Source organism: Sciurus carolinensis, chromosome 9, assembly GCF_902686445.1.
Source record: "Sciurus carolinensis chromosome 9, mSciCar1.2, whole genome shotgun sequence".
NCBI lineage: Eukaryota > Metazoa > Chordata > Mammalia > Rodentia > Sciuridae > Sciurus > Sciurus carolinensis.
The window spans coordinates 37,711,086-37,726,697 of NC_062221.1; the positions used below are offsets into that span (position 1 = coordinate 37,711,086).

The 15,612-nt window shown below is 35.9% G+C and overlaps 1 protein-coding gene across 1 annotated transcript in view; it reads left to right on the forward strand.

Annotated features, from left to right (window-relative positions):
- The window catches only part of LOC124993583 (ras-related protein Rab-2B-like), a 45,743-nt gene extending 31,546 nt beyond the window's left edge, over positions 1-14,197 (forward strand). Inside the window, 3 exon segments of the mRNA XM_047565454.1 lie at positions 5,525-5,554; positions 13,609-13,749; positions 13,751-14,197. Coding sequence (XP_047421410.1) covers positions 5,525-5,554; positions 13,609-13,749; positions 13,751-14,135 — 556 coding nt within the window. The 3' untranslated portion in view covers positions 14,136-14,197.
- The last annotated feature ends 1,415 nt before the right edge of the window (positions 14,198-15,612 follow it).

Below are 15,612 nucleotides of genomic sequence, written 5' to 3' on the forward strand. Positions count from 1 at the left end.
AACAAAATATTTCATCTTAATTTATCTAAATTCAGACATTTTATAAGAGTTGTTTCAGATGTGAACAAAAAAATAAAAGGTTCTAGGTAGCAAATATATATTTAGTAGAAGGGGAAAAAGATGCTTTTCTTTAGTATCAAGCCTAGCAAGAAAAGAGCATATTCCTGTAAAGCCTTAAGGATTTCCTGGCTCTCCCCTGAGAATCCAAACAGACTTGTGTGTACAAGTTCATCAAGAATTTAAACCTAAGCTAACTTTAGTATGTTGCTTCAAATATGAGGTCAAACTTAATTCTTTTTTTAAAATGTAAACCATGTAGAAGTTGCCCCTTTCTCTAATTATGGAAAAAAATATTTTTTTCAGAATGTAGCTCTTCTGTGAAATTATTACACATTCACTCAAAGACAGTTACTTTGGATTAGGCAGAAGGGAGAAGAAAATGTTTCTGGGTAGGAAAGTCTTTCTGTGATGAAACCTGGGATGGGATCCACGGTCATTGCCTGCTGGCTTTCCCCTTACAGGGATCTGAGCCACCTTGACTGTGCCCCCTCTTCCCTGGCCAATATCCACGATAGAATGTTTCTGCTTTTTGCCATTGCTGACCTCCTCAACCTTCCCTCTACTGGACAGCCTTCCTTCTGCTGGCAGTGAGTCCTCAGAACTCTTCTAAGGTGGCCCTAAACTCTCTCTCCCTCTCTCTCTCTCCAAAAACCCCAGTACTGGGTCAGGATCTCCCTCAGCTTCAGCCACAGACCTGTTAGGGATGGTGATGACCCTCACTGATGATCTGTTCCTATGTGGGAAATCAAAAAGTTTGTAGAAATGCCCCTTCCTCTCCTGTTTCCCTTCTCCAGGCTCCTGAGAACTCTTACCCTTGGACTCTACCCAACCTGAAATTCTCTGCAACCCTAATCCCCTTGGCTGTCTCCTCAAAAACATTTGACTTCCATTTGACTCCAGATCTCAAACCTTGCAGGCTCGTTTTCCATTGCAGCGCAGTTTGACCACAATATAAGTTAGACTCCTCTTGGATACAACTTCTGTCACCACAACAACAAGGAGGTAGAGATTCCCTGAGTTCAAATCTTCTATTCTCTTTGATCTCACCCCTTGTGTCTATATGAATAGTATTGGGGATTTATTTATATCATTTAATGTTCTATAACAGGACCTGTTAGTCTGATTTATTTAGAGATTAATATCCTGAAAAATGAAAGCATTTTGCCACTTTGTCACACAAAAAGAAAGTTAAAAACTCTCTCAGCCATTCCTTGATTTATGTCTTGAATGTAATGTCATTGTGTTAACTAACATTCACATAGACTCAGGAAACAATATATGTAAACATCTTAAAATGACATTTAAGAAAGAGGCAAAGATCAACTTCAGAACACTTTACCTAAGATTTATAAAGAGTCCCACCTTACCTGAGATAAGGCTCTGCCTCCCACCCTGCTGCATGTCAGAATGCCTCCAAAATAAGCCAGACTTCAGTTTATTTAAAGTTATATTCAAAAGATTTTTTTGTGTGTGTTGTAAAATTACTGTGATCTCAAGCAGGGGATATAATGTATAGCTCAGCCAAAATTCAAGATAGCTATTACACAAACTAAATATTTTACTGTTGTTAATTCAATTTTGTATTTTCCTTGTAAACTCTATAACTGTTGCCTGATTAATGTTTTTCAGAAGTACTACTTCAAGAACAAATGATATAAATTAATTTGAGATAATAAGCCATCACCTATAAGACAGATAAGAAAATATAGACTACAATTAAATAAAAGGGGGTAAATAACTGTAATGTCATACACATTAAAGTTAAAGCCCAGTATTCTTACTTTATGACTGGTAAGACTGGCTTGCTGGATGTTTAAGATCAAACTTAGAGATTGAGATTAAAATATAGGGGCCAAGAAAACCAGTATTTGGCTCTTGCTCTCTGAGTCAGACCGAACCTAGGGAATGGGAGAGCTTCTCTAAGGAGTTTTGCAACTTTGGGCCACACGAACTCCTAATCAGGGAGATTCATGAGACCACTAGAAGATGAAAAGCCGATCAGTGCACATGCTGCAGATGAGGGTCATTAAAAAAGGGAGCCATCCCTGATACTTCCAAAGGAAGCCACCTCATCAAGGAGACCCAACCTAGCAAATGGCACTAAAGGAGCTAAGAAGTTGTTCTCAAGTTCTCCACAAGTAACCCCTGTGGGAACTCAGCTGACCCTTAACAGCAGATAGGAACAAGGTCAATTTGACCAGCTTGGTCTTGAACAACTAGCAAAAATAGTTATTAACAAAATATAGCCATAACTGGGTTTAAAAGGAAGGTCAATAGCTCCTTTTTTGGAACTTAAGACCTACACTTGTGTTAGGCCCAAGAATAAGTAAGATTGGAGGCTACAAAAGAGATTATTAGGCAGGAGTGCCTTAAAACTATCAAGAGAAACTGCTAAACTCAGAAATTTTTAGTCATTTTAAGGTCTACAGATCTTCCTATACAGGACCATGCCTGCTAAATTGCCTACAGAAGTTCCTACAAGGTCAGATACACAAGTTCTGTAGCTGGCGGACACACACAAATTCACCAACCAATCGGTCAATCATTCACTTCTCCTTTAAGACTACCAGCCATCCCTGATACCCAAAGCCAAGACCTGTGATTCACTACTGACACCTCCATCTCCAAAAACTCTACTCCCACCTAAACCCCTTCCTAATCCTCTTTTATACAGGAATGAGAGTCTTTGCCCCTAACCAGCAGGAAGAAGCTACAGAAGAAAGACCATCATCTCACTCCCGGTATCTATAAAAACAAAAAGGGAGGAATATTGTCATCAGCTGCTACCAGTATTCTGCACCACCCCTGCACACACACCATTTTACAACCCAGATTGTCAGCCTGCAAACATCCTAGCCAGCCATTGGTCCACTTGTCAGTCTGCGAACATTCTCATCAGTCATTGGTTCGTTATTATTAGCCTCTGAAATCTGATTATTTAAGAATAACTCCACCATCATTCTCTCTCTCCTTCACTCTTGCTCTTTCTCTCTCTCTCTCTTTCGCTCTCTCTCTCTCCCATTTTTTTGCTCTCTTTCTCACCCTGTGGGCAGACACTCTGCCTGTCTGCTTAATAAAATCTCTTGTATGAGTTCCCAAGTCCACAGTGGTTTCTGGGTGCTTTCAAAGGACAATGTGGCTACACGTGTAATGCTACTCTCTAGAGGTGCTTTAACATTCTTATTCTGAAGTTCTAAGTATGGAAAATATCATCCTTTTTATTAACTTTATTTTTCCTTATGGATTGATAGAATATAATTTTCAAAATAAAATTTACTAAGAAACTAAGGAAGAATAAAATAGAATTAACATAAACACAAATATATGCTTCTGTGGATATTCTTATTGATACATGTTACTTAAAAATTCCACTTAATTGACTAAATCTTAATATTAAACCACAAACTTTCAAAATAGGAATCTTAATTCCAGAGAAAACCTGCTCATTTGAAGTCAAATCCTGCATTATTCTTCCTTTTCTGTAGCCTATGTCATTCATCAGGTACACCAGTTTTTTTCTCTAAACATTGCAAATTCCTTCCACTTATACTTCCATGGGCACTAATCTCAGTGAGGTATCATGTGGATCATTGTACTTGCCTCCTAATTTGTCCTCATTAGTTTAATTTCCAAGCTCCATTACTTAAAAATCCTTTCTTCTTAAAGGAGCTAAATTATTCTAAAAATACAAAATTGTCAAGTCCCTTACAGGAAAAACAAAACTTCAGTCCTTTCTCCACTGCTCTTCAAGTTGAATATAAACTTATTACAGGGTCCTATAAGGTCTTCTTACTTCTGGTCTCTGCTAATCTTTCTTCCTGTACTTAAGACCAGTGACCATTGACCAACAGATCTCCAGTCACATTGACCTCTCCAGGTTCTATCTGTAGCTAAATACTTTCATATCTTATGATTTTGACATTATTTTTTTTTATCTTAAGATGTTCTCCTCTCAGTCTTGTCATTGATTAGTTGTTTTGTTTTCTGTTTTTTTTTTTTTTTTTTTTCCCTCAAAGATCACTATTAACTTCTATTTAGTCTTTTCACAGAACTTGGCATATTCTGAAACTATCTTGTTTATGTAGTCTTTTAATTTTTCCCCTCATTAGAAGATAAGCTGTCAAAAGAAAGGACTTATGTTTTATTCTCCATCAGGTCCATAGCAATCACTATGGCAACCTCTACATAAAAATGGTATTTTTGACTGAGGTTATATACTGATGATGTTAAGAATGAAGTTATTTATTGAGATAGATGAGACTAAGATAATTCAAGATGGAGCTGCTACCTGTCTGGCTTGCTTTCTTAAACATAGTTTTGTTTTTCCTTCCTCCACAGAAATTTCTATTTTATAAGTAAGATTCACCTTTCTAAGCAACTAACTTAAATTGGTTTCAGGTAGAAAATGATGATTCCCTTAGTAAGATTGCTTTTCAGAGAGTATTTTTCCGAGTTTGCTACCAGGAGTGAACACAGTTTCCCTCCTTTGGGAGCAGGCTTTTTGCTTCATACTCCTCTGACTGATTTCTGAAGTCCTTCCTTATCCTCTGTCAAGTTGGAGAGTTGTAGTGCTTGGAGTATGTACCACTTCAAACAAGGATTACTTTCCAAGTACAGTTAAATCCTGTGTCACCAGCCCATCACCTCATTTCAGGCCTCTTCCATACTGACAATTGCTAGATATTTGACATTTACCCCTAACTTCTTCAAGATCTAGAAAAGGCTGAAGTTTCTCTTTGTGTTGTGCCTTCAAAGGAAAGTCATTTGGCCTCTTAAACACTTACAATATGGTTACTATCTTTTCAAATCTAAGTTTCGATGTCATGTAATTCTCAAACATTTTAAGTAACATTTTCTCAAATAAAAATAAATTTTAAACTGATTTAAAAATAAAACAAATATGTTCTCATTATAGATAAAGAAATGCTAATGACTCATCTTTCATATAGTCCTGGTTGCTGAGAATGGCTAGCTTTTGAATAACTGCATGCATTGAAAGGAGCTGACTTATTAGAAATGTTGCCAGATAAAAGATTGTTGGTGAAGAAGGCTGCAGTAGAAACCAAGTCTCAGACGTGCTAGCTCCTTTAAGAGGAATTGCCGAGTCATCAGGAATCAAAATCATTTCTCCTTTTCCATCTGTCATAGGATGCATTTGAATGTCCAACTAAAATATATTATATATTAAAGAATTGATTTTCAACTTAAGAATTACTATAGCAGAATATGCTTTAGGAAGCCAATAACTGCTAACATTTCTGATATTTTGAGTTTGTACCAGCCTGTTATTATTTAGATTTGAGGTTTTCCCTAAAAGCTCACATGTGAGACTGCAAGAAGGTTCAGAGGAACAATGATCAGGTTGCAAGAGTCTTAACCCAGTCAATGATTTAATTCCTGGATCGGGATCAACTGAGTGGTAACGGAAGTGGTAGGGTGTGACTGGAGGAGGTGGGAATTGGGCATGGCTTTGGGTATATATTGTGTCTGGTGAATGAATGGAGCTCTCTGTTTCCTCTGCCACACTCTTCTGCGATGATGTTCTGCTTCACCTGGAACCTGGAGGAATGGAGCTTGCTGTATATGAATTGAGACTTCTGAAACTGTGAGCCCTCTAATAACTCTTCCTCCTCTGCAGTTCTGGTTGGATCATTTAGTCACAGAACCAAAAAGTTGACCTAAAACACAGACTATAATAATTTTAGAACTCTTAGAGAGATCTTATTCTAAAGCCTAATAATAATTTTAAATCAGTTGGCCTCAGTGAAGTCAATTACAATTCTCTTTTATTCTCATTACAGGATTATAATTATAAAATCTTAACACACTGCCCAAAGCTGATTCATTCAGTCCCAAATGAATCAGCTTAGGACTTTCCTAAACTTTTGTTTTTGTAATTCTGTGAGACTTTTCAGTGAAAAAGTAAATATTTGAGAAAACAATGTTTTTATCTTAGTAGAATAGAAAAATTCTTCTTCAAAAACCTTTGCCTCTTAGTTTAATATGAATTGATTCTTTGATGTTTTTAACATATACTTTATCACGTTTTTTCTCATTTTAATTTTGTAAATTTGTTTTTAAAAATTGGCATGTACATATATTTATATAAATGATCTTCAATTTATGATCAGATCTGTACCTGAAAAACCAATCCGAAATTGAAATTATCATAAGCCTAGTATACTCAATATACCAGGCATCAACAGTAAACTGAACAGTGTCCATAGTTTGACTTTGTGACCATCCTCTCCAGTGGGAGCTACAGCTTCCTGCTGTTGCTGTCCAGCATAAGATGAGTATCTATCACATATCTGTACCTGGGAAAAGACCAAAATTCTAAATTTGAAGGACGATTTTCTTACCATCATGAAGTAGAAAAATCATTAAGCCAAACCATCATAAGTTGAAGAACATCTGTACTTAAATATAAATATGTGTATTTAATAGGGAAGATAAAAAATGGCAAAAAATGCAAATGAGGCTTTCAAAATGAAAGTCTTTCGATTATGACATTCATCATTATTTTTCTAAATTAAAAAAAAAAGATATTTCAAATCTAGCTTTGCCAGGACAGAGGCAGTTATTAATGAAGATCATCCCACCCTCATTCCAGCCAACACATCTAGGAATTTACATAAGAAAAAGCATATATTAGCAAAAGGAGTCAGTGTTTGGATTTTCCCCTTCTGTTTAGGTCACTCTCATCTGTCTTTCATCTCTTGAATCAGTGCATATTATTAATAGATCTAACACCCAAGTATGCCAGAGGCAATAAGCAATAAATATTTTTTAAAGTGAAAAAAATAATCAATGTTGACTTTGTGGGAATAGCTCATCCATGGAAAACTTTTTCTCTGAATCTTTAAATAATGACAGGTACTTGCTACATTTTTTCCCTGCTGAGAGGAAGTATATTGCTATGTATTGGCAAATATAGAAAATAAACAATGAGACACAAATCCTTTTTTTTCCTATAGGAATCACAAATTGTTTGCAACAATTTAATCACTAAGTTAACTAAACAGATAGCTTTTATTGATCACTTACTAAACAGTCACCAGTAAGCTTAGATGCATTTAGATGAGATCAAAATTTAATTGCATCAAACAATCTGTGAGGTAAATGTCATCACTAACAAATTTTCTAAAAGAAATTAAGAAATTGAATTTTGCTGCTATTTAGTAACTTTAAAATCTTACTTATCCTTGGAAATGTATTTCCTGTGTTTACACTTGTCAACAAGGATTTTAGCAAGTGTGTGCTAGAATCTATTCTACGCTAGACCACCTAGATACTCATGATACAGTAACTAAAAACAGATGAAGAGTTTTCCATCTTGCACGCCTTCTGTCCTCCAAACAACTGCTCTTTCTCCAAATTAGAGTTAAAATTTTCCTCCTTTTATTATATTAACTCAAATATAATTCATAATTTATTTTAATTCAAATATCATCTGATGTCCATCCTCATTAAATTCTGAGCTATTGTTAAACAAGAAATAAAAACCTAGCCATATAAAAAAAAAAAAAAAAAAAAAAAAAACAAAAAAAAAAAAAAAAAAAAACCTGGCCATATGTCTCTACTCCATATTTCCTGGTCTCCAATCTTACAAACTCTCCTTCTATGCCTTGACCAGTCGGCAAGACATTCGCTACCAACTATGGTTGCACATATACTGTAAGTTCAGATTCTTCTTCCTTGTAGTGGATGACCAGTCAACACTCAAGTTTCTTTCCACAGGGAAGATTTTTCTCTTACCACAGTGTCTCAAGCTAATCCCTTATACCAAACCAACACCTTCATAAGCTATGCTCTGAATTCTTTCCCCTACATAGGAGGTTCCTATCAGGGAACCTCCATGTGGCATAAATGTCAGACCACAGTAATCGACTATTGACTTGCAGGTGCAACCCTGGTGATTGATTTGTATATTCTGAGCCGCCTGCACATGCATCTTTCTTATGATCTTTGGTGCTGTTTGGGTAATATGCAGGTGTCATGTAGGAGCTCTGATCCAGAAAATAGATGCAAAGGTTCTGCAGGTGGAAGAAGATGTCAGATGTAGTTAGGATAGTAAACATGCTTTATTTAGCAGTGGCCATAACCTCTCCAGCTTCCACAACCAGTCTCCAGCTTCAGCTTCAGCTCCTATCCAGTTTGATATTAGTCCTCATTTTGGCCCCATTTTGGTCTCCATTAGCCCGTTTCACCCTGAGTCTCTTCCATAGGCTCTTTTTATATGCAGGTCAAACAAAGAAGGCACATTGCCAACAGGTTACATAAGTGAAAGGGTAGGACTTGGGGCATGCTCACAAGTTAATGTGTATTTCCTTGAGTATATACACAGAATCAGAGTGTTTCTGGCCTTGACTAATAACATAGTTGGTTCCCAGGCATGGCTACGAACTAGAAATATAAGAGAGTCAGCAGGAAGCATTGGCAAGGGAGCCTAACTACAGCCATTTTGAGACCTGCCCTAACAGTGGTATATACTGATTTTTATATTGGATTGTTAAAATGTTGCTAGACCTGAATGACCTACAACTTGGTGGGTATGGCAATAATCAGGAGCAACTGGACATCACTGCCTGCTCACCTATCTCGCACCAAATCTTCGTTTGGAAGATTCTATTCCCTTAACAAACTCTGTAACTTTGCAAATTAGAGTCCTATGGCTGCCACTGTGATGCTGTTTCTCATTGCAAAATTTGAGTCGACTTGATTTCTAATCATGCAACCTCAATTTTTTCCTGAGCAATGACACTTAACCTTTGGTCTTGTGGAGCTTGGTATTTTCTTGGCATTGTTTTTGTTGATGGAAAGGAAATCCTAACAAAAGCAATTAACTCTAACTGAGATTGCCAGTTCCTCATCAGCATATTCCTTTTTGACTTGGCTAATGTGTTTCCTTTAAACCCTCTATCAAGCCTATTTTCATGTTTTTTTTCTTTTTACCCTACATAGTATATCCCTGTGAGTAAATTATTGCTCTCAATCTTCTAATTCCTTCTTCTACCATCTGCCACAGCATCTTTGACATTTCTACCTCAGTAAATATATTAGTTTCCTCCTGCTTCTATAAAAAATGACCACAAATTTAGTGACTTAAAATAATGTAAATTTATGATCTTACAGTTCTGGAAGTCAGGAGTCTGAAAGGAGTCTGAATGAACTATCGTCTAAGAGTTGGTAAGGTTGTGTTCCTCCTGAGAGCTCTAGAGGAAAATCTGTTTTCTTGTCTATTTTGTCTTTGAGAGTCTGCCTGCATTCCTTGTGGCCATTTCCTTCATGCTCAAAGGCAGAAATGACTTTGCCCAAGTTCTCACGTTGCCCTCTATTTAGTTCTTTCCTCCTCCAATTTAAGGTATCTTCTACTTACATTTTTCCTTCTGGGACAATTAAGAATAACCTCCCAACTTAAATTTAAGTAAATAAGTTAGCAATTGTAATAATGTCTGCTACCTTTGTTACCCTTTTCCACCCAACCTGACATGAATTTTGGGGGGATTAGGAGATTTGGGGTAGCTATTATTCTGCATAACAGTCACTGTGGATCATTACTTCTACACACTTCCAGAATCCTTCCTACCAACATTTCTGCAATTTCCAGTGCTCCTATTGGGTATTGACTCTTGTAACCTTGTTTAAAGGTCAGCTGTTCTTTCAAATTCAGAACTGGGTCTGGTCTTCATTCTTCTCTGTCCTCTCATTATAGCAGATGAGATCCCTTTGTATAACACCAAGGAGGCCTTTGAGTTTTCAATCTTACAGTTACCATTAGTTGCCAATAATCCCTCTCAGTTTTTCGTTATCTTTTCTCAAAGCAATAAAGTTTAGCAGTTCTACTGTGCTTAATGTTATTATTTCCACTGTAGTCCTCCAAGGCCTGATATATTACAGTTTGTGCATTCCCACCAGTTATACCATCCCAGCTCATCACACACAGAAGCTTTAACCATTTCACTGCTACTGTGGTCAAGAGACGGTTATGTTCCACATCCAGTTCAAAATTCAAGATATGTGTCTTTTAAGAGTCTCACACTAACATTTCCACATTCTCCAGGAAACAGAGTCTAAAATGGAGTTTAGTATACAAAAGGTCTAGTAAAAAATATGCTTGGATTAATTCCCCTGAAGGGGAAGGGAAGAAAAAATGGGTATGGACACAAATTAAGCAATCTCAACCAAAGCTCCATAAAATCCTTTAAGAAGCTTTGAAAATGGTATAGAAGAATGGCAACTTGGGGCCAGGTTGTTCACTTTAGCTGAAAAAATTTCTGGAGGTTTCTGAGAGTGGAGAAAAAAATTATAAATCCCCCATTCCTGAAGTGGACCTGTGAGCATCACAGCATCCATGATAATGTTATTGGTGAAGACTGAACAACGGAGAAACACCTTTGAGAGCATAGAAAGCAAGTTTTATTTGAAGAATAGAAACAGACTTCTGGGAGGAAGGGGGCGCAGAGTTGGTTTCCAAAGAAGTGGGAGTATCCTGTCCCTTTTATACATTTTAGATTTTCTTTGTTCTCTGTCCTCTTTCCCCCTTATCTTGTCTCTTTCCTCTCTCCGTCCTGTGTACAAGACCAGTGGCCCTGGGAATGAGCCAGAAGGTGAGAAGCAAACACGCAGGGTCAGGGCCACCGAGGAGGTGCTTCAATAAGTGCCTTTTGGGAGGAACAGTTTCTTATAGGAAAGTAACCTTGGTAACGTGTGGAGGAGGGGCCAGGAAGGACTCTGGAGGTATTAGCATTTCAATCCCCCAGAGGCATCCTCCATCTTCCTGCACCCATATCAGTTTTGATCTCCCCTATCCAATGGATCACCTATCTACACTACTATGTAGATAGCTCTTGCTTCAGTATCTTGGTATAAACTTCTTTCTCCACCTCACTCTCTCCTCTCTACCCCAGGATGAGTTTCCTCCATTGGCCTTTGCTTTGTAGAAACAAAAAGTCAGAAAACCTTTCCATGAACCACCTCAAAATAAGGAATCACACGTTAATTGCCTAACATGAGAAACAAACAACAAAGCCTTGCTTGAAAAGAAGAAATAAAGGCAAGATGTATAAACTGATATCTGCAAAGTCATCTGCCATATCTAAATTTCAAGTTCAGATTATATTGAAGGTAGAATATTGAAATTCTGATAAAATTATTCTCTTACACAAATACAGAGCTGAACCATTTTTCTCTATTTTCAGCCAGAATATACTAAGGAAACTTTACAGAATCATTTTAGTTATTAATTATTCAATTAAAATATATGACTACCTATTATGTGCCTGGATTTGTACAAGTTGCTAGAGATTCAAAAGGATAGTGATGAAAAGAAATCTGCATGATATAATTTATTTTTTTCAGATGGAGTTAACAGTAAACAAAAAGTCTGAAAAACAAAAATAAAATCATTTCAGATTATGATGAATAATTTGATATAAGTATTTTAAATATCTATGGGTGAATTACAAGCTCTAAATTAGTAATATATTTTAAGTAAAATTATTTAATATTAGGTTATAATCAATCAATGTTAAAAATTTTAATGGATTAAAAGTTATTGGCGGTCAAGCATCCAGTTTGGGAATTCCTTCATTCCATTTATGATCTCTTGTGATAATTCCCATTTCCATGGGTTCTGACCACAGTTGTTAAGGTAGTAGTAACACATGGCATATGATTTACATTAGTTCCTAGGTCTCAGAATATTCTAATTTAAATCAGCAGCTCTATTGTTCTTTTTGTAGGATATAAATATCTAATATAGGCAATTACATTATTGCCATATTTCTAAAATTCAATTCCAAAATTAATTTGTTTTCTACTTTCACTATTAATAGTATCTAAATATTGTTATTAAAGGATTACAAAACTGAAAATTGCTAACAAAAAGAAGATAGAAGCAATTTTGAAATACATGAAATTGTTTTATTCTTCTTTGCATGACCATATTTACCATTTTTGCTGTGTTATTTTGTAATGACCACTCCCAAGTCATTTTTATTATGCTCCATATAACTTTTCCTTCCTCTCATGAGTTTGCTATAATCCTGTCATTACTGTATAGTAAATAAAAAGAATCCTTCAATGTAGCCAACGGGAGTAATCTTAATATATATGAGTGAAGTAAATTTCAAGACATGGAAAGTAATGTTGGTGGTCACTGCTTTCATCTTTAAAATTTTTCATAAAGAAATCAAAGTCTATAACAGTGTCTGGAATCACACAATAGAACTATAATAAGAACAAAAGCTAAGAGTTCATTACTAGTTTCTTCAGTGTTTTGATAATGTGGTAATAGTGCTCCCAGATGGAAAAAAGATCTTTCTGATTATTTCCATAAATTAATATCTGAATCAATATAGAATTTGTGTTTTAACAAAACACAAAATTGAAATGGACTTCATTTACTCTTTTATGTTAAAAACAAAACAAAAACAAAACCCCAGATTAATTGTTTTTGTGAAAATTCCATGTAAAGAGCCTTCTTAACATTTGGGGAGAAATAGCATTTAATTATCAAGTCCCAAATTTTGACATTTAATTATTTGCCCATTATTTCTTTAACAGATTACTACTCACTATGGACTTATTTAAAGTTCAAAGGAAAATTGATTTATTAAAATATTTTTCTTATAAAATAAATGAGATGGTCTCCACTGGTTTATTGCTTTCATAAATGTTAGCTAGATTTCCTCTAATATAATTATTTTCACAGGAATAAATCCTTTATGTAATATAAGAATTACTAGAGAAAATATAAACTAAATTAAATATATATTATCCATTTGTTTATTTGTTTAGATTATAAGATAATAAAAATGAGATATGACTTTTTTATGAAGAGACATTTTCTTATATATGATTGAAAAAGTCCTTTTTAATAAAGAAAAATAGTTGCACAATTAGATATACGAATAGGCAGACTTCTAAAAACATTTTCAATTTAGAAAGATTCTTTCTCAAAAATGCTACAAAATATTTTCAAGTTCAGATAAAAAGTATAATTACAAATCAACATTACATATTTCTATTGCATGTAGTAATTGATAAATATTTCTCTATGTGCTGCATTCCATTGTACATTTTTTCCCAAGAATTTTCTATGTCATAATATATTTTGCCTGTCTTATACATCTGTTTCTCTCTGACATCTAAATTAGAATAATATTTACATAATAGTAGGGATCAAAGTTTTATAAATGTCAAAAAGTATTGTTTTGTCAGTTGTGCTTTGTAATCTAATAAGAAGTAACAAATGAAAAATCAAATCTGTGTACTTAATTTCTTAACAGTTGTAAAACTATGCCTATTACACACTATTTTTAAGTGGCCCAAATAAATTTGTCTTTAATAATCCCAAACATCTAGGTATTTAATAAGTTTTGTTGAAGTTCTTCATTAAGATATTTTCTGAGCCCATATGCCCAGAGTCTAGCGGCTGTAAAGTTCTCCAGCCACGTGCTTGCTGGAATGTACATCTTGTTCTTTCAGGTATGGGGAAGTCATGTCTCCTCCTGCAGTTGCTTGCTGGAATGTACATCTTGTTCTTTCAGGTATGGGGAAGTCATGTCTCCTCCTGCAGTTTACAGACAAGCGGTTCCAGCCTGTCCACGACCTCACAATAGGTGTGGAGTTTGGGGCCCGCATGGTCAACATTGATGGAAAACAAATCAAACTGCAAATCTGGGATACGGCGTGAAACCTTCAACCACCTGACCTCATGGTTAGAGGATGCCCACCAGCACTCTAGCTCCAACATGGTTATCATGCTGATTGGGAATAAAAGTGACCTAGAGTCCCACGGGGATGTGAAGAGAGAGGAAGGAGAGGACTTTGCTCGGGAGCATGGACTTATATTCATGGACATTTCAGTCAAAACAGTCTGCAATGTTGAAGAGGCCTTCATTAACACAGCCAAAGAAACATATAGGAAGATCCAGCAGGGTTTATTTGATGTCCACAATGAGGCAAATGGCATCAAGATTGGGCCCCAACAGTCAATTTCAACATCACTGGGACCCAGCACTTCCCAGCAGAACTGTCGTGACATAGGGTCGGACTCTGGCTGCTGCTGAACATCTGACCTGAACTCTTTGGGTTTTTTTTTTCCTTTTCTTCGTGGAACAGCTTCAGATCAATAGGCTTAAAGAAAGAGGTCTTACTTGCTTTGGCTGAGAGCAGCCTCTTTTCAAGGTGTGATATTTTGCTTTTCCACTTAAAGAACAGGGGAGAATTTGGCCCTTACTGACCTGTCCTTCTTTAGGGACATGAACATTCCCTATAGATTGGGAATCTTTTCATCCTTGTTGTAATGTATAAAATGTTAGGATCAAAGTTGATTGTCATTGTAGTTCAAAAATAAAACCATTTTATAAGCATATATAATATGCTTCCCACCAAGAATATTCTGCTTGAACACTTGAGATGACCAGTATCTAGCTGGCTTTAGGATATTAGATCTGCTACATAGAAATTTCATTGTTTTTTAACTTCTTTGCTTTGGGGGGTTCACTTGCCACTTTGCCTTGCAGAAGGCAATTCCTTGTACTTCTCCAAGGAAGCTGAGTGCTTCTCTACTATTCCATTGCTGGTTTCTGTCTCTTACCAAACTTGAGAGAAGTGGATTTGGTCTTGGACCCGTGGCCACTTATCCTTACCTAAAGAAAACATTCATTCCCTATTCATTTTGTTTACAGACCAGATCTAACATTGCAGGGTCTTTCACTGAATGGACCTCTACTGTTTCATCACACTCACTTCTTAACTAGATGTATTTGGACTCTAATCAAGTTTATTTGCTTACTGAACATGGTATAGTTATTCCTATTTCTGTACCTTTGCACATGCCCTACTTTCTACTAACACTATACTTTAAACAAGTCCAACATTTTTTCGTTTAGGAAGCCTTCAATGACTCTCCTAGGGACTTCTAAGCAATTATTGACATAGTACCCCTTAGTCTTCCTATGTTGGATATTCATATGTATATTTATATGTATGTATGTTATTTTGTAAATATATTTTATAGTAGTTTTATGTGTAGAATTTGTCTCCTCATGTAGATTGTAAGCTCTGTAGAGCAGGATCCATGTCACTCCTTTACTCTTATAAACCACTTCCCTCACCACTTCTTCACAGGTGCCTAGTGCTACTCATGATGTGATTGTAGAATTTGACTGACATACTTAAAAACTTAAGGCTTATTTTAGACTTTAGAGGAAACAAAAGGCCTTAGAGTCATCCCTCTGTAATTCCTACTCTCTTCCATCTATTTACCCTGGGTTATATATTCTTTTCCTTTCCTGATTTTCTCTGGCTCATAGCCTCCATTCTGTGCAGCATTCAGTGAGGCTGCTTGCTACCAAGCATCCAGATAACTGGTTGCTTCTCCAGTCCTTCTCCTTTTCAGATCATATAATATTATCCTAGTCATATTTGCCTTTGCTTTTGCTCATCATATTACCTTCTGGTTCAGTTGCTTTTTTCCTTGATATCTCACTTTCTTCCACAGCACTGAGGTCTCATAAATTTTTATAATTTTTTTGTTGTTAA